The sequence below is a fragment of the Chaetodon auriga genome, chromosome 11 (assembly GCF_051107435.1).
Source record: "Chaetodon auriga isolate fChaAug3 chromosome 11, fChaAug3.hap1, whole genome shotgun sequence".
In the NCBI taxonomy this organism is placed as follows: domain Eukaryota; kingdom Metazoa; phylum Chordata; class Actinopteri; order Chaetodontiformes; family Chaetodontidae; genus Chaetodon; species Chaetodon auriga.
The window spans coordinates 25,104,960-25,124,370 of NC_135084.1; the positions used below are offsets into that span (position 1 = coordinate 25,104,960).

At 47.1% G+C, this 19,411-nt stretch overlaps 2 protein-coding genes across 4 annotated transcripts; both read left to right on the top strand.

Moving 5' to 3' along the window:
- The first annotated feature begins 2,522 nt into the window (after positions 1-2,522).
- sult6b1 (sulfotransferase family, cytosolic, 6b, member 1) lies at positions 2,523-9,901 on the top strand. 2 transcript variants are annotated; one of them, XM_076743380.1, is made up of 8 exons: positions 2,523-2,851; positions 3,981-4,093; positions 6,299-6,388; positions 6,514-6,640; positions 7,780-7,874; positions 8,239-8,392; positions 9,173-9,334; positions 9,680-9,901. In XM_076743380.1, the coding sequence occupies exons 1-7, from the start codon at positions 2,662-2,664 to the stop codon at positions 9,298-9,300; spliced, it is 897 nt and encodes a 298-aa protein (XP_076599495.1). In that variant the 5' UTR covers positions 2,523-2,661; the 3' UTR covers positions 9,301-9,334; positions 9,680-9,901. The 2 variants fall into 2 exon arrangements, with proteins under 2 accessions (XP_076599495.1, XP_076599494.1); XM_076743379.1 differs by having other exon boundaries at positions 9,173-9,901.
- Positions 9,902-10,252: 351 nt separating this feature from the next.
- On the top strand, positions 10,253-19,022 carry znf365 (zinc finger protein 365). Of its 2 annotated transcripts, none has more exons than XM_076742974.1 (6): positions 10,253-10,364; positions 11,536-12,224; positions 12,431-12,740; positions 13,268-13,439; positions 13,690-13,736; positions 14,144-19,022. In XM_076742974.1, exons 2-6 carry the CDS (start codon positions 11,546-11,548, stop codon positions 14,367-14,369), a joined length of 1,434 nt encoding a protein of 477 aa, XP_076599089.1. In that variant the 5' UTR covers positions 10,253-10,364; positions 11,536-11,545; the 3' UTR covers positions 14,370-19,022. The 2 variants fall into 2 exon arrangements, with proteins under 2 accessions (XP_076599089.1, XP_076599090.1); XM_076742975.1 differs by having other exon boundaries at positions 10,278-10,404.
- Positions 19,023-19,411: the final 389 nt, after the last annotated feature.

The window sequence follows — 19,411 nt, forward strand, 5'->3', positions numbered from 1 at the left end:
ACCCATGAGCCTTTTCTGCAAACTGTGATGCGCATGCGTTGTTCCACAGCTCTGAATCAGCGCCTGTTCACTCCTTGTGATCAGATTGACCTGTGTCAGAGGGAAACCACTGAGAAACGAGCCTGTTCATTTGCTATAGAGATCTCTTTTTTATGGAAAATCATTGGTTAGTTTCTCAGAATTTAATGATGAAATTATTAAGGACTAACTCTTGACACAAAGTCATTTGAGCAGCAAAACAGATAAGCATGACATCCGCCATAAGATAGATCTACAGAAATGCAAAATAAAATAAAACCGAGTTAAGGTAAGTTTTAAAAAGGTTCTAAATGAGTAAAACCTGCCTGCGTCACTCCTCCTAAGTCAGTCACCTGGATGCTGTCTCATCCCACCTGGTTATGTCCGTGACCGGTTTCTTGCAGACTAGACCTTTGACCCCGAGGACTCCCAGTACACTCCACAGTGGAGGTTCCAAGCTCTCCATCTCCTCCGCTGGCTTTCGAGGATGATGCTCTGATATTGTCCAAGCTTACACTTTGTGCCCTCTCAAAGCCTTTCCTCCCAGGGTGCCATCAGCTCCAGAAGAGCACAGCTTTTGTTGTTCTTGAGTCTGAGGACAGCTCTCACCTCCCAGTTGTTTGCTGTAGTGTGGATCGCTGTACCCCAAACCTCCCTGCCTGCCTTCCCCCCTGGCCCGAGGAAGCTGATGAGCTGAGGGCCTGTGGCTTGGATCTTCTTTCCCTTCCTCTCTTCCTCCGATTTGTTTCCTCTCCTCGCATCCTTCCAGCTGGACCTGATGATGCAGCCCAGCCTCAGCCTCCCCTGGTTCACTGTACCGAGCATGTCAGCATGCTTAAGGCGCTCTTTGTCTCTTTGCCGTCTTGTACTCTACCACTCCTGAAATGCACAAACCAATAAAGCTTTTGTGGACAGATGGCCACCGCCTACTGCTGACAAGGGTATCTGGTACATGAGCAGTGGCCACCAGAGCGCAGGAAGGACTCCATGCTGGCAGCCCCAGGCCTTATACTTCCCTGGAAGGTCACTCATCTCCAGAGCTCTTAGCCCCATCTCTGCTTGGTTGAGCATTGCCTTCACAGCCGTCTTGTCATTCAGTTCGGCTCTGTGCCACCTCTCTTGGCTTTACAGGCTTATCGGTGACAGATGGAGTGTCATCCTTGCCTGTGTTAAATCAAAAACACAGCCCTGTTTGAGGACCAGGCCTCTGGATTTGGATGGTTTGAAGTCCATCCTGGCTGCTTTGGTGAGCTCTACCACGTCTTCCACCATCCACCTGCTGTTTGGAGACTGTTGGGAGGTTTCCCTGCTGACTTTACAAGGAGGTTCATCGCTGCTGCGAACAAATCACAGACGAGCAGACCTCCAGCTGTCGACAGTTGATGGCGAAGTTGCCAGAGGTGAAGCTCATCTTGAAGTAGTCTTGGAGAAGCTGCTGGAATTTTCCAGGCACACGGTAGGCCTTCAGTCCTGTAGGCATTAGTTAGATGCCATCACAGGACTGTCAGGTCTCCCTGATTCCACTTAGCATCCTCAGGATCTTGGAGATGACGCTCCATCAAGGAAGAAATCACAGAAGACATGTTTGTTTGTTTGTTTGTTTGTTTACTCAGTGATTATCATTAACTGACTGACTCCAGAGAACTTTATGAAACAGAGTCAGTGAACCATATGAAATGATTCCTGCTTGTTGCCACAGATCAAGAGAGGATGTGAAATTAAGTCTGCTGACACACACAAGTCATCTGTTCAGGAGGCCACAGCCTACACAACAAGCTGCCTTCACTGCAACTTCTAAACTTGAGCCCTGTCAAAAATACTGACCCTGAACTTCTCTTAAAGGTAAGCAAAGGGACAGTTTTAGGATGATGTCATGGTGATGCCATCAACAGGTTGATCTGTACCAAAGAGAAACAGTCAGGATGTTGTTTTGATTTTGACATTTTTTTCAGAACCTGCTCTGCAAGTACACCAAAGGTAGGAAGTACAACAGTAAATCGCTGGCACACGTTTAAAGATGTGAGGAATGTGGAAAACATTCAGAATCCGGTCAAGTAAATTTCCACATACAGGCGGTTTGGTGATGGTAATTCAGTGCACAACAATAAGCAAAGGGAAAACATAAGACGGTCATAAGCTCTTCTCTGGAGAGCAATTTAATGATTATTTTATTGCTTCAATCTTGTAGTAAAGTACAAGAGTGCACAGTTACACAAGAGGAAGGCCTGCAGAAAGTGAGGGAGGAAGACTCCTCTGCACCCCGAGCGTCTGGGGATCCGGCTTTCAAATGTCCCCCTTTCTTTCCTAATGTCTGAAGTTTTTGTGGAGGAGTTTCTCCTCGAGTTCTTACACACGAAATGACAAAGTGAAAAAAAGTGATTGCTGATTGAGCTGAGTTTGACAGAATATTGTGTGTGCGTGTGTAGGAGGAGGAGGAGGAGGAGCCGGCCTCCTCCTCTTAAAGCACTGCACACAGACTCTCAGAGCATAGCCACAGTCACAGCTGCACCGAAAGTATTCGTCACTTTTTTCCGGCTACACCCTGTTTACTCTGTGAAAGCTGCTCTTGGTTTATTTCCTTTGATTTCCTTTGAAAAGACGCCAAAGTTTCTCGTCTGTGCTGCTTCAAATCACTGACTCAGAATGAGCGACTCAGTCGTCACCTTGGTCTCCAAGACAGAGATGGCGAAGAACGTCAGTGAGGAGGATAAGCTGTACAGATACAAGGGGGTGCTGTACCCCCACATCATGTGTCCCGAGGATCATCTGAAGCGTATGGAGAGCTTCCAGGCCCGAGAGGATGACATCGTGCTGGTGGCTTATCCAAAATGTGGTGAGCAGGGATCCAATTACAACATTTACTCATGAACAGAAGCTGCACAGGCAGACATCTGTATAAGTCATTGATAAAGTTTTTTTAAGACAGCTCAGGTGAGTGGAGTCAGGTGGGCAGGATCAGGAGTGGAGGTAGAAAAGTCGGGGAGCATCCGGTGGAGAGGTAAAGAATAATGAGTGTATAAAGAGAGGTGACGTGACAAATCTGCCTCCTTATCATCAGCATGTGAGCCCTTCACTGACATCACTTTGCAGGAATTCTGAGCACTGCGGTCATACCTGACTGACTTTGGTCATGATTTGATCTTTAAGAGCTCCATGTTAACACCACCTGTAACGTCGCAGCACTCACTGTGTACTTTTCACCTTCCTGCTGCGGCGGTGCATTCGAGGAATGTGGCATGTTTTCTTTTTGTTGTGTTACTTTTTGAGACGTGTTGGAACAAGAACTGACTAATGGAGAGACGACGTGAAGACAGATGAGTTAATCCTCTCTGGAGGAAGTTCAGATAGCACATCTCCATGCATGAGGGCCAGTTTGGACTGTGGATAACAGAACTGTGTATCTGTGGGAGTGTGACCATAGGTACGTGCCCTCCATCAGTTTAGCCAATGGGAGCCTGTTTGTCTCTTTCCATATAAAGGCTGCCTCTGTGAAACATGGAGGAGGTCGAAGAGGTTTAGCCCAACCTTCACCTCAGCACTCACATTGACCTGCTGCTGTTTACTGGCCTGTAATATTTCCTGCTGTCTGTGTGTGCAGCAGCTGGGTTTTGTCACCTCTTTCTGTCCCCACATCCCATTTTTTAAGCACAAACTAATTCTCACCACTGACTGACTGGAGATGCTGCAAATTCATGTTTAATTAGCCCCCAAATCACATGTCAAGGATGCTGTTTTTCACTTTAACCTGCCCCTAAACACGTTTAAATGATCCAGACTGATGTTTCCACAGCTGCTAAATGTGAACCATAATTGAAGAGCCGATCAGTCAGACAGACAGAATCAAAGAAGGAGTTTGGTGGTTTTTAACTGTGAGTCTGACTGCAGTGGGTCTAAGTATGTGTGTGTGTGTGTGTGTGTGTGTGTGTGTGTGTGTGTGTGTGTGTGTGTGTGTGTGCGTGCAGGTTTTAACTGGATGGTCGGGGTGCTGAGGAAGATCATTGCAGCGACCAAAGGGATGAACCTGGAATCCAAGATGCCTCCACTGATCGAGTTTTTTGGACCAGACGCCTTAAAGGTACTCACTGGAGGTGTGTGTGTGTGTGTGTGTGTGTGTGTGTGTTGCAGATAGTGTTTGCGTGACACATGCAGATGCACAGACAGAGATAGTGTGTGTCTGTGAGTCAGCATTCTGTTATCTGAGCTATAACTGACAGATTAAAGCGTCACTGATTATTTTTCTAATAACATTTCTCAGATAACTTTCTGTAGCGTGAACAGAGTCACTGACCATCGTACGGCCACATCAACAAGGTCAGAAACCCTCCACTGAGGATTAGAGGAGACGCTGTGGTGGAGCGGTGCAGGTGGAAAAGGTGTTGATCTGTGATGATGATTGATGAAGTGCTGCAGGTGAGCTGGTGGAGTCACGGCAGCTCGCTGTGGTTGGTGCTCGTCCTCTCTGCAGTATAAACCTCAGCACACTGACACGCGCTTGAGAAACCAGGTGTTAATGTGACGATACGTTCGCCTGCGCTGTGCTTCAGATCCGTGTGTACATGCAGGCTGACGGTCATGTTTCAGCTGCAGCAGCGCTGGGCTGAACCATCTCTCTACAGGACCATATAAAAGCTGAATAAAGCTGCACTCTGAGTGGATAGTGCACGACAAGATTCCTCATTTTGGTGAAAAAGAAAGAAATATGTAAACTTACGATCGGCATCAACATTTTGCAAGTCGCCGGGTCCATAAAATAACAGCATCTCTCACGTCATCACCTACAGCACAGCAGTAGTGGTGGTTGCTGTACGTGTACTTGTACTGTGATTTCAGTGTGCGTTTGTTTGCTCTAGTTTCTATTTAATCAGCTCTTATCTCGGCCTACTTACAATCGTTCACGTCTATCTGTACTCATTAATCTGTACTTTTTTTTCCCCCTGCGGTGAATCAATAAAACATTATCTTATCTGGTGTTTCTTCTCGAATGGAGCAAATCAAACCTCGTTAAACTCATGTTCCGGTTGTAGATCTGTTGACAGTCAGATGTCAGCCAGAGTTCAGTGTCGCTGCAGTCAGAATAGGATAATGTTCCCGTGTGAGGCGGCCATGAACGAACGCATCAATCAGACTCACACCTCATTTAAGAAAAATCAGCAACTAAAACAAGAAGAAGAAGAAGCCTTCGTCTAGTACAAGTTCAAGTACCACAGAAACAGAATATTTTCATATTTTCTTTCATTTTATATTGAGGAGTTCTCCAAAAAAAAAAAAGGCAATTCACCACGTTCACTAATATAAATATTCATGTTCATTAAATCTTGATGATCTGAGGTGATGAACGCTGTAAACAATCCACTGAAGTGACGTATCGGTGTCTTATGTTTAAGTTTCCAAGGTGGGAAAAGTCAGAAATAGTAGCTTTGTTTATCTTTGCTGCTGCCAGTGTGTACAGTGACACACACACACACACACACACACACACACACACACACACACACACACACACACGTGTCAGATTAGGTCTGTCCATCTGACGTCTGTTTCCTCCATGTTTGTTTTCTCTGTTCTCTTTCTTTCTGAGTCCTCAGACTAAAATCTCTTTATGTCAGTGGGAAGAAGCTGTCATATGTGGCATCTGTCGACCGTCTCTCCGCTTAGATTACGTTTAAACTCTTAATCTGGAGTCACGTTCAAGACTTTGACTTTAATCTGAGGGAAAGTTTGTGGTTTTATGTTAATAAAGTAAACACGTTGGTCACTGTTGATCTTTTCAGGATCAAACTCAGGCCTCAGTCTTTAACTGAGTACAGACACATGAAAACTGCATTTCCTGCTTCAGCGTTGAAGTAAAACAAATGAAATCTGTCTTCCTCTTCATAAACTAACCTGAGCAGCATGTTCTTTCTAACACTTGGATGTTGCTGTTGGTAGCCATCCTTTATTTTCTGTCGAACAAAATAATCTACAGGTCCAAACAGCCAGTGGGTGGATGTGAAGGCTTAGATTATTTTATTGATCCTCAGAGGGGAAATTCAGATGTTGCATCAGCATAAAGACAGAAATAATTACAGATAAATAAAGAAGAGTAAAAAAAAATGAATTCCAAATACATAGAATACATGAAAAGAATAAAAATAGAAGAGAAATAGAAAGTAGAAACTGTTCAAGAGGAATTTAAGTACCCACAGCCAGTGTTATACTGCAGTACTGGAGGGTGAAATGCAGTAATATAGAATAATAATAATAAAGCTGACTCCTCCTGTCCAACTCCAACCCCCCCCAGATTGTGGAGGACGCTCCCTCTCCGAGGTTTCTGGGGACTCACATGCACCCCGACAACATCCCGTCCTCCTTCTACGCAAAGAAAACTAAAGTAAGTTTATTTCTTGCTTTGGATGTTCTTCCCTGCTCCTCTGTCCTCGCCTGGTTCCTCGTCTGGTTCCTCGCCTGGTTCCTCGTCTGGTTCCTCGTCTAAAATGTGTTTCCCTCCTCGTGCAGATGATGGTGATCTTCAGGAACCCTAAAGACACTTTGGTGTCCTACTATCATTTCTTCAGAAACAACCCGGTCCTCCCGTCCGGACAGTCCTGGGAAACCTTCTACTCCAACTTCATGAGTGGAGACGGTGAGACATTCAGCAGCTCAGCAGTCCCTCTTTGTTCTGTGTCCGTTGGACCACGTTTGAGGACGAGGCAGTACGTTAAATCAAAAGTCTGTTTGTTCAGAGGAAAACTCAAAAACTTTCAAATATGGTGGAAAGTTCAGCCTGATGGCTGAGGAGCAAATTTTATTTTAATGACAAACAGAGAATTGGTCAAACCTGAAGTTGACTGATCCAAATATTTAACTCTCGACAGCTGCTGGACAAAGTTAGCAGGTTTTTCCTCCTCAACACTGAAATATCAGCGTTTGTGTTGCACGTAGTTTGACTTCATGAGTCTGAGCTCTGTTGTGTTTATGAGCTAATAAACGGCTGACTCAGCAGGGTCACTGCAGACATGCTGCATGGATTTACACCCAAGTGGAATTAAAACAACTGGTGCTTCATTCAGAGAGTTTACGACATCAAGACACGCAAGACGTCTCTGATCTTCTCGGTCACGACCTGATTCTGAAACAGTCCAGTCGTTCTGTGTAAAACATCAATAAAACAATCCAATCCTCTGTGACACTAACTCACCTGAAACCAGCACAAACACAATATAGTTAATGTTTGAGCTCATCAGCCTCACTGATTTTTGTAAATACAAGTATTGTAATGTAAAAACGCACAATTACAGGTAAGTGTACATAAATAGAGTAACTGTTAAGCGGACAGTGCACTTAAAGCAGAGCTGGAAAATAAATCAGTGCAGCATCCTGATGCAGATTCAGGGCTGTCTGAGATTTAGTTATACGCAGAAGCATCTTAGGAATCATCCTGTCCACGTCGAACAGGTAGAAAGCAGCGTGAGGAGCTGTGGAGCCTCTGTGACACGTCGCTCCAGCTGCCTGAACTGTGCTCCGTCAGTCTCCTGTAGCTGTGAGTCACCATCACCGCCCACAGATCACAGATCTGTACAGAGGTTAACTGTACAGCTTCACAGCTTCAGGTGCTGCCACTCCCAGCTGCTCTGCAGTAACCCTGACCCTGCCATTCCCCATCACCGGCCTTCAACGCCTGAACACTGCACAGCTATTCCCCCATCAGCCCTGCAGAAAACAGCATATGTGAGCCACCTCCTTCATTTCCTGACAGATTGTCTGCGTTGTTTTCTGCTCTAGTTCCCTGGGGCTCATACTTTGACCACGTCCTGGCCTGGGAGAAGAGGCTGGACGATCCCAACGTCATGGTGGTCACCTATGAAGAGCTGAAACAGGTAGATCAGACACACACTGTTTGGTTGCGGCTCTATAATGCAGAAGATTAATCATCTGATTTGAACCTGTGAAATGTTAAAGCATGTGAGACTTTGCTGTTTTCAGCTGTGATAAACGAGCACATGCTGCCTCCAGTCAACGTGTAATGTGATAAATTCAAATTGCTTTCTTAAAGTCTCTGCTGACTGTTTTTTAATCATCGTCAGTGTTTAAATAGATTTCCTTTCTTCCACTCAGCCGTCGGCTTCAGTTAATTTCTCAGAAAAATCAGCCTGCAGGGAGAAAATCGATCAGTCCAAAGCGTTTCGGGTAGAACTTCAGTGTCTGTCTGTGACGGCTCTGCTTCTGTTTCCCGTCTTACAGGACTTGAGCAAGGGCATCCGTCTGATCTCCACCTTCTTTGGCTGCAGCCTGACGGAGGCTCAGGTCCAGCAGATCACAGAGGAGAGCTCCTTCAAGGCCATGAAGCAGAGCTCCTCCGGCTTGCACTCTCTGGGAGACGTCGTGTTCAGAAAAGGTGACCCAGAGAATTCAAACATGTCAGGAGTTCTGTTTTTACTGGAGTTATGACCCGTTTCATCCTTTCTACTCTTCTTTATTTAAAAAACTCAAACTCTACTGCAGTGAGCACATTCACTGCACGTACAGCACATGTTCTGTGTTCTGCATCTGCATCACTGTCTGTCTGTCGTCTTTTCCTGTAATCTAACATATGGATATTTGTCTCTCTGGTCTCGGCTGCTTGGCTTTGCAACATGTATTTGTGTAATGAGTCCAAGAAAGCAGCAGAGTGTTCTGAAAGCAAACAGGTGGACTACAGGTCAAATAACTCATATTTACACACGTCTGCGTCCTGGAAGGTGACACCATGTTGAAAAGCATCATTGCTTGTTCGTGACCAGGTATTCTGTGAGTGCAGGGAGGACAGGTAAATTATTCACAGGGACTTCATGTCATAAAGTTCACTTATCTCATGCCTGTAGTAAAACAGAGCTGGAGCCTTAAAGAGTGAAAGGAGAGGAACACACACACACACACACACACACCTTTCTATACGTACCGAAACTCACGTGCTTAATCTCTACACAAACAGAAATGTACAGCCAGCAGTTTGTGGTTTTAATGGAGATACAGACTGGAACTGAATCAGTACTGATGTCAATCTTCTCATCTCAGAGAGTGAATCAGAATATTTGAACTACAGTCTTGCACATACAATGTTTTTGTTTTAAAGCTATATTTCAGGGAAAATCAGGACGCAGGAGTTTAACGGTGTGATGTTTTTGTCCCCGAGCAGGCGAGGTCGGGGACTGGAGGAACCACTTTACAGCAGAACAAAGCCAGAAGATGGACGACGCCTTCAACAAACACCTGGCAGGAACGAGGCTGGGAGCCAAGCTCAACTACCAGCAGCACTGTCAGTAGGACATTCACTGCGGTCAGCAGGAAGAGAGCAGAGGTTTGTGGAGTTCAGACTTTATGTGTCAGCTTCTAGAGGCAGAAAGTCCCGACTGGCTCTCAGAGTCTGGAGAGAAAACAAGGAGCAATGCAGGGAAGCGTGAGCGGCTGAGGGATGACTTTATGTAGGAGTCAAACTTTGGTGCCCCCCAGTGCTGGAAGATTGTTATGACATCTGAATGATTTGAAAGATGCTGTAATTAAACACAAATTCAACATTTTAGAGTTACTTGTGAAAAGAAGAATTTAACCTAGCTGATGAATTTTGAGAGGATTGGTCTTTCTCAATAACACGAACTGCAGCTTCAGGCTCCTTGTTCTGGTTTTAACAGCAGTTTTTTCTCAGCAAATGCAGATTTGTATTGAGACCACAGTTCATCAGATTCCCCTGTTCACCTTCTGGCTTGGATTTTCTGCCAATGACACCTGAGCGCACCTGACCGCTACTCACGGGCTTCACCTCTGGCTCTGAAGCTGTTCCTTTGAAACAAAACTTTGATGAGATAATGAGCTATTAGACATAGACACAATCACTGTTTGTGTGTATATATTACATACAGTACATCACTGGACATGATCATGATGAGAAATAAAACTCTTTTCAAACTGTTTGGCTCCATCTTTGTTGCTCAGCACTCTTCCCCAGAGACGACCTACCAAACAGTGTGCATGAGACCGGATTTATGTTTGATTCAGGGTCAGTTTGAGTGTTCCCATCAGGCTGGAGGATGAGGAGGGTGTCACTCTTCTTCCTTTATAACTTCTGATCGTCATGAATTTTTTCTCTGGGCTCAATTATTAAGAGAGAGAACATAAGAAGAAAAAAGGCACAACGAAATTAAAAAGGAAGTGGAAGTGTAGTCCACTGTTACGGCCTCCATTGTCTTAATTTTGAAAGGCTAACCGGATGTCGTGCTGCTCTCGCTCGGTGGCTAACCTGACGATGGTCCATGGTGTGTCTCCTGAATGAATGACATCATGCGGGCTCCTGTCTATCTCCATCTGCGACATGACGCTGCCAGACATTAACGGTTAGAGGTTTATTTACAATCCGCCGTTAAACCGCACGCGGTAAGAGCAGCACGTTCACCGTTTTCTGTCCGGTCGTGATTCAGCGATTGTTTCTCGCTGCTAGCTAACGTTAGCCTCCGCTGCCCAGCGGCTAACGTTACGGCGGCTAATGATGCTAAAGCCTGTGAGGGATGACCTGTTACGCAGGACTGAATGGACCCTGAAGGGAGAGTGTAAAAGGACAAATGTCCTGTTTGTTTCGTTTGTGTCCGGAGAATAAAGCCGCTGTTTGGCAGCTCGGGTCAGCTGCTGTCATCCGGGCTGTCCTCCTGGCTCACGGAGAGATGACACTGCTGTCCTGCTGCTGCTAACTGACGCTACTCTCACCCAGATTACAGCATTTACAGATTTATAAAATGTGCCTGTCAACCAGCTGCGCATCATTTGATTTGATGCTCATTTTTCGACAAGGTGCAGGTTAACGGGAGATTTTCACTTGTTTTTCCGCGTCAGTGTGTTTACCTGCTTCAGGTAATCAGAGGACTCCAGTCAACCAATAGCAGCTCAGTCAGTCCTCAGGTGTCTTTCCCTCAAACACTTTCAGTCTCTCGTGGACTTTGAACTGAATTACTCTCAGCATGCGGATCTTCATGCAGAGATTTGAGATTATGATGTATTAATCTGGATTAATCTCACTGGCAGCACATTAAAAGTTTCATGATGGAGGATGAATATTTATACCTGTGGTACCTAAAATACATTTTGTTTGTTTGGGTCACTGTAATATTTCTTTTTCATCCCCTTGTTGACATGATTGGCTCCACTTTCAGTTATTATCTGTAATTTTTAGTTTTTAGGCAGTTTTAGGGCTTCAACCAAGAAAATGGTCATTATTTGTCCATTTTTCTGTTATTTTTCCCAATAAATGTCAGAAAATAATGCAAAGTGAGTATTATCACATAACACAAAAACAGACAACATTGAACTAAAGAATATTTTGTTTTCTCAATGATCATCAAAATAATGAGGTTTCTGTTAATTGACAAGTTGATTAATCGGTTATGTTTCTGAGTGTTTTTGGTGTTTTTATTTCATAAAGGACTTAAATGAAAGATCAAATCTCAACGTCGTCTCTTGTAAATGGAGTAAACGCATCAGACCGCCGTCTTCTTCTGTGTTTCTGTGCTCCAGGTGTGGAGTGATGCAGCAGAAGTTGTGTTCCAGAGGTTCTGGTTCTTTCCTCTTGGAGAGGAATGGCCAGGCCTGCGGCGCCGTCACCGTCACCTCCTGCGACCTCCCCTTCCGCTGCCCCCGCTGTGGTGAGCAGGAGCGCTTCCGCAGCCTGGCCTCGCTCCGCGCCCACCTGGAGTACCGCCACTCGTACCGCTCACCGGACGTGATCACCGGCGGCTTCAGCATCACCGGCAAACTCCCCGACCCGTTGACGGCGGCGATCCCCTGGCACGACATGAGCCTCCCGACCCGCAGGGGGCAGCAGGGCGCGGGGCGGCCGCCTCACGCCCGCTCCCTCAGCGACAGCAGAGACAGCGGTTACCTCCACTCCTACAGCTCCGTGAGGAGACGCACCCAGAGCGTCGGGGTGGGGACGCAGGCTGAGGAGGATGACGAGGAGGACGAGGATGAAGAGGAGGCGGGCACAGAAGATGAAGATGCGGGAGAAGAAGAGGTGGAGGAGGAGGATGAAGCTGAAGAGAAAGATGGAGGCAGAAATGAGGAGGACTTCAAAATGTCCATCAGAAAGTCGAACACAGGCCATCACCTCAACCACCATCACCTCCCCTTCCCTCCTCCAGCTCCTCTTGGCCTCCCTTTAGACCCGGACTTAGACCTGGACCTGGACCTGGACCTGGGCCTAGTCGGTGCGTTCAGGTTTAGATGCTGGAGTCTGATCTGTGTCTTTGTTCGTCACGCTGGTCTTTAGTGTTTTCTTGGCGTTGAGCGGTCTCGTCTGTGAGCTGCCGTCTTGTGTGATATTAATATTTAATATTAAGAACAAGCAGCCAGACGATCAGACACGGTCGTGAGTAAGCAGCTAAAACTTTGTCTCCTTTCCTGTAACCACCAGAGCAGAACTCGTACTCTGGGCTGGAGACGGCCGCGGCCTCGGCCGCCGTGCGCCGACGGCTGGCCAGCATCCTGCGGGCGGCCGACACCACCATGCAGCGCCGGCTGGCCAAGGTGAGCACGGAGCTCGCCCAGACCGACACGGAGCTCCTGTGTGAGCGCGCCCACTCGCAGCACCTGGCCCAGGAGAGGCAGGAGGTCGCCGAGAGGGAGAGGTCGCTGAGCCGGCAGGTGGACGTGGCTGTCATGGTGATCGCCGCGCTGAGGGAGCAGCTCAACGCCTCGGAGAACGAGCTGGAACGACGAGAGAGGTAAACAGGGAGGCCTTAAAGGGGAGCGTCCGCAGCAGCTCGCTTAGAGGGTTCTTTCCCAATTAGCCTTCACTTTGTCTCAATTTGTCACGCAGAGGCCCAGTGGAACGCCGGGTCCCGGGTCAGGCACCCCGGACCCCCCGACGGTAGATCTGCTCATGCATCAACGCCGCATTGAAATGTCAACTCAGTCTGCCAAAAATCTTTGAATGTGACTTTAAGAGACGGCTGGAAGCATAACGTAAACCCTCAGCCGTGACGCTGCGGACTGAACGGCTTCTCCAGCCATTCGCGTGAAGTCGGGGCGCTCACGGGAGACAGAGTTTTAAAAAATGGTCAACATTGAAGCAGCAGAGGCTGAAATTACTCGATATTCAGTCTCCAGTGAGGGTCAAATGCCGTAACATCCACGATGAAGCTCAGTAACATGTTCCATCAGACTCCTCCAAACCGAACGCCTGCTTTTCTGTAAAGCTGAAACGTGTGTTTCTCCAGCTGCTGTGCTGAAGTCTGCTTTTGTTTTCCAGGGAGGTGATAACCATCCAGAAGTTTCTGGAAGCGGCGGCTCGACAGGAGACGTGCGGTAAAGTTCGAATCCAGCGCTTCATCGAGAATCTGCTGAGGCGCATCGCTCTGGCTGAGAGGCTGGTGGAGTATTACCAGGTCAACGGCAGCCCGCAGCAGTGCAACCACTACAAGGTACGACGCACACACACACAGGTGTGTTTAGTGACACCTGTGGCCAGGTGAGGGGTTGGTGGTGCTCAGCTGGAAGTCACAGGACAGGGTGACCTGGGTGAGGAGTTCCGGTGGTTTTTCTCTGTGTTTTTGCCCTTTTTTCTCAAGTAAACACTGAATTTTGAGCCACTTTCAGCTCGTTTTTGGTCCGTTCGTGAGCACTGGCCTGAAAACATGACCTGACCTTTGACCTTTTCTGTGTCCTCGTCAGCACCAGCAGCCGACTGATAATGGACCTCACAGAATCACTAAAAGCAGGTGAGTCCCTCGTCGTCGGCTCACGTGAGGTAGCACAGACGGGCTGAACGCTCGGCAGGTGAACAGCTGCTCCGCTCCGCCGTCGGCCCGAATCAACGCCAGACACCGACAGAGCGGCTGATCAATCATTGACGAGGGCCGACGTGTCGCCTGTCAGATTTCTGTCTCGCCGTCATGTTTAATTCATCGTTGAACATGTGACACTTTGTCCGTCCACTCAGGCACTGGAGTGGGATTACCTGTGTGTGTGTGTGTGTGTGTGTGTGTGTGTGTGTGTGTGTGTGGAGCTGAACGTAGAGGCAGTGGTCTTGTTCGAGCGCCCTCTGGTGGTCCAAACTGGTTTATATTCACTGCGGCCTCCCTCCTCTCCCTCTGTGTGTCTGTTCACGTTCGTTTGACATGTCCAGGTCGGCGGGATGTCAGCTCTCCTCGTCTGGTCTTCACGACAACAGGACCCAGTCCTCCTCCAAGTTCGGCGGCCGTCCTCTGTTGTCCAAAGCGGGCGGGGAGCGAGACCGGGAGCGGGAGCACCGGGAGCGGCTGGCCCAGTCGTCCCGGCTGTTCTGCAGACCCGAACACAGAGACGACATCTGGAACCACCAGCGGCGCCGGTCGGCCGGGTACGAGGCGTAGAACTGTGGAGAGGCTCCGAGGAGAGGGGGGGTCAGCGGTAAAACTGTATTTAACCACGACTTTGTTCCAGTGTGTGAAACTATGGAAAAGTACTGCGAGGGCACGTCGACAGCAGGCGTCTCTGCACCGATGCTCCCGTTCAGGCCTTTCAAAGTAAACTCGACTAAAATCTGTGAGTCGGCAGTAAATTCTGTCTCACGGTGACATTTTGAAATGACTGAAGCAGAAACAGGAAATGAAGTCGCTGTGAGTGACTGTCCTGCAGCTGGAGCACGAACGGAGCGACTGCTGAGCTTAATTTGACAAACTTGACTCGTTCTTGGCGTAAGTGTGAAAAATCCAACACATTTTAAGCTGAGAGGGACTTTTTGTCTGATGGACAGAAAACGTTTCCTTTGCGTGATCTAAAATCACCTTTGAAATATTTGAGTTGTTTGGAGGCAGCTGCTCCTCCTGAGTGACGCTCCCTCAGCAGTTTCTAATCCATTATTTTTATAAATGGAAGAAAAGCAGAGAAAATGAAAGTCCAGATGAATCGTGAGCGCGAGCTGTTCGGTTTGAAGCGATCTGATCCCTGATGAGACGATAAAAACTAAAAGCAGCAACAGTAACTTTTCCAGTTTCTTCAAATTGAAGAAAACTCCTCACAGTAAGTATTACTGCATAACAGGGTTTGAGATCTTAATGCAATAACAAATATTACTGCGTGGACACTTTGGCATCATGTTGTTTTTTCCGCCAGTCTTTGGTACTTTTCCATAGGTTACTGCACTGAAATGGAGCTTTGTGAAGTGTTACACTGGGCGTTTCCAGCTGGATGTGAGCGTGGGTCAACTTCAGTATTCAAACACAGAAATGATTGACAGCTTCTCGTCTTTTGTCTCATTTGTCAGCACAAAGCATCATATTTAGTGCAGTCTAACAGGTGATCAGTCGTTAGTGATCCTTCAGCGTTCTGAATCCTCTCCTCTGTATTTTAGAGACACTTCAGGTGAAAATGTGCTTTTGTATTCATCTTCTGATTTGAGGTTTAGTCACAGCTGAGGTCTGATGGTGGAAACAGTTTTCTTCCTGCATCAGATGGAATGAGGATCAGTATTTCCCGGTGACGTCGACGACTCGTCCTCTCCTCTGGTTGAACCTTCACGTCCCGGCCTGGTTCCCAGAACCTCCCGACCCGTCCGGTCATCTCGTCTCTGTCTGTGCTTTCAAGGCCAAACGGCAGCCATCGCTGCCTGCGATCGTCCGGATCGTTGACACGGATCCTCGAGTGACCAATCGTAGCTCAGCTTTGAGTTTGTCCACGTGTTGACGCAGTGAGCATGGGGCAGCAGAACGGGAGATGCTCCATGTATGGAGACTTTGGGTGGTGGAAGAGTGTGTTTGTCTGCTCTAATGTGAGCTGCAAACGTTAGCATGTTCAGCTAGCTGACTGCCTACGGTGATGAGTTTCCTCCGAGGCAAAGCAGCTTTTCATTTTCTGTTTATTAGTTCAGTCACGGCTCGCTCATCCAGCGTGTCGCATTTCCCCGCCGTGTGCGAGATGCTCCAGGATGCATGGATTGGACTTTAGGCTAACGCTAGCAGGTTTGTCGTGCTCTTTGCTGGATTCTAGAGAGTTTAATCTCCAGCAACCTCTCCAACCTGAAATACCTGAATGTCACAAACCATCAAACAAACTGGTTTATCCTGATCTTAAAAGTTTGAAAAGAAGAACTAGCAAGCTAACGGTTTCTTTGCTTCCATGGCTTCTACTGAGGAAGACTGAGGATGCTGACTTTTCCTGTTAGCTTTAGCCTCAGTCTTAGCATGTAGCCATCAGATCATCAGACGCATATCATGTTAAAACAAGTCAATTCTGAAGATTAAAAAGGCAGTCGGACACTGTGTCAACTCATAGATTTAACGTTAGCTTAATTAGCTTGCTAGCTAGAGATGAAGAGCCTGCTTTTATCCACAATTAACAATGTGAATGGTAAATCCGCCCTTGTTGTCATCATCATCAGCTCCATTTGTACTGAAAGCTCGGTAGCATGAAGTCCAGCCTGCACCACGTGCACCACCACCAGCATCAAGACTCCATCCAGAGTCCGGGGTCACAGGGTTCATCCTCACAGACGGAGTCAGTGAGCCAGAGTCTGTATCCACACATCACTGACATGTTGTGCACTTTTTGTCGCGCCCTCACAGCTCTGGTGGGTTTGTAAAGCACAGACAGGAGCTTGATGACACCAGACCTGAGTCAGATTAACTCTGCGTCTAATTCTTGGCTGTTGTTTGAAGAAGCTTCTAGGTTCACGACACGAGGACCAATCCAGCGACTGCCTGGTACCTGTACATAGAGCGAAACCTTAGATATATTCACTTGGTAAACTTTGTTGTGATTTTAATTTAGTGGCAGTCGTGGTCTTATGTTGCCAGCCAGCCACCAACCTGCTGCCTCAGCAGGGTGAAACCAGAGATGTAGTGAAGGATAAACTCTGACAGAAGTGAACCCACTTCTTGTTTTGTATAATGTTCCACTTTCTGTTAAAGGAGCAGTACAACATTTTGGGAAGTATGCTCCTTGTAGCATGTGTTAGCCTAGCTTAGCACAAAGACTGGAGAGCAGGGAGAAACTGCTAGCATAGCTCCATCACAGGTGAAAACAATACACCTTCAAACAGAAGAGGCACCGGTTACTTAAAGGGAGAACTGGTTTTATTCAGACTCAAACTAGCACTGAATGCTAACCGCTAACAGCTCAGTGTGTCACAGCTGATAGATCTCCTTCATCACCACGAACACACACACACACACACACACACACACACATCCCGTCCTGCTGCCACAAACACTCATTACACCACCACATGTGGATTCATCCGCTGCTGAAAATAGTCCCTACAAAGGCTCTATTTCCTCCTGTTTCCTCCTGATTTACAGACAGGAAGTCAGAAGGTATTGAGAGACAGACGGACACGTGGTTGGTTCTGGTCTTTAAATGGGATTTGTCGACAATAACAAAAAGAAACTTTAACGTCAGTCCAGCGTGTCAGTGAAGCTTATGGGAAGGTGTTTGTTTTTTCCACTTTTGGTGGCGCTCGGCACTTTTCTGCCTCCAGTCTTTGAGAAATGTTACCCTCCACTACATCGCCGGATAAAACAGGCCACGCCCGTGCAGGTGGAGCTGGCTCAGGTGTGGAGGACGCCACACGTATAACGAATGTACTCGAGTTAACGTATAGCTCATCCTGAAGAGCTGCCGTGCTTTAAGGCCTCGTCGTTCAGGCTCCAGCCGGCGCTCCTTCACACAGAAACGGGTGGAGATTCTCCGATCACACACGAATGACGTCGTATCAACGCTTTCATCCAAAGTGACTTACAGTGCCGTGAATGCAGTACAGCACAGTACATTTGCAGTAAACTAAGCAGCTCATGACGGCTTGTTTGATAGAATCATTCCTGTCTGCATCGTTCTGTTTACACGTCATCTTTGCACTCATCCAATGACATGAATGTAAATGTAAAAGATGGTATTCGGTGTAAAATGTATCTTTGGTGTCGGTGGTTTAGGTTTCGTTGACGGTGTTGATAGATATTTTGTATACAAAGCTATTCCGTGTCGTCGAGTGGAAGTAGTAGTCCTACAGTACTTTAACTTGGCAGAACATTTACCTGAGTCACATCCTTCATTTCTTTATTTTAAACAGGGTGTCTGCAGGTCCTGGAAAGGTCCTGGAATATGTTATGTAAATTCAAGGCCTTTCAGGGTTTGTCTCAGTGATGAATGCAGCTGCTAAACGTACCCGACGGTGGTGAAGTGGCGCCATGCAGACTCCTCTGATGGGTCACATGATGATCTTTGATTAGATTTTAGTTCATATTTCTAATTGGCATCAATGAAGATTCTAAAAAGTCTGAAACGTAGGTGAGCAGAGCTTTCAGGCACCTTTTTCAAAGACCTGACCAGTGTTATGATTTGTTCCAAATTAAGGAAAGTGGCCATCTTTGAAGCCAAATGTTATTCTCTCCTTTCTGTTATCAGACGGTCGCTGAGAGGCGTTAGCCAGCTTTATGGGCGTAAGCTTGAATTTTGTCAGGTTTACTCTCCGCTGCTTCTTACCACATGAAACCCTGATCCAGGTAGATCTGACAGACTGAGTGTTCCAGAGATCCACGTGTGATCAGAGTCCTTTAGCACTGATGATGGAAGCCCGAGTGTTACCGCTGCTGTCCGTTAAAAAGCCCCTTTCTGTTTTCTTTCCAGCATCGAAAGAACCGAGAACCAATAAACGAATCCTCTGCAGATATGAAGAGCATGAAATATGTTTGTTTTTCAGTTCATCGGTCAACGTGGGGTTTTTATGCAAACAGCAGCCTAACTCTATACAGGGTGTGTGTGTGTGTGTGTGTGTGTGTGCGTGTGCGTGCGTGCGTGCGTGCGTGCGTGCGTGCGTGCGTGCGTGCGTGTGTGTGTGTGTGTGTGCGCGCGTGTGCGTGCGTAGTGCTTCAGTTTGTCTGTGCTTCCTGTTGTGTGCTCATGGCGCTCAGTCATTGGACGCTGGTGGAAGATGCATGAAGCAGCCCGACTACTACTACTACATATGTAGCTGTTGTGTTACTGTGAAAGCATGCTTCATATGTAGCCAAAAAAAAAAAAAAAAAAGCAAAGTACTTATAAAATACTGTTATCTTGTACTACTATGTGTACTTTTGTAGCAGAGCGAGGTCTATTTTAATGGGATAGTATTTGAGGGAGTTGCACTAAAGCAACCGGCAGCGCTTGGCGTGGAGCTGTCGGACTGTTGCTCACTGGACAATCAGGGTTCAGGCGCACGTCTGGAGGTCTGGAAAACCCGTTTGAGTGCTTCTGTGTTTTGAAACGTTTTTGGAAAATGTGCAAAAGCTCTGAAACGAGGAGAGAAAAGCTCGAGAAGCGTAAGTGGAGTTAAGGTGGGCTTGAAGACGACACTACTACCTTTCATGCCGTGAGTCGGTGGAGATGAAGTTAGTTTTATGTGTGAACTGTTTCCGCCACGCGTTCGATATCCGTCACTCAT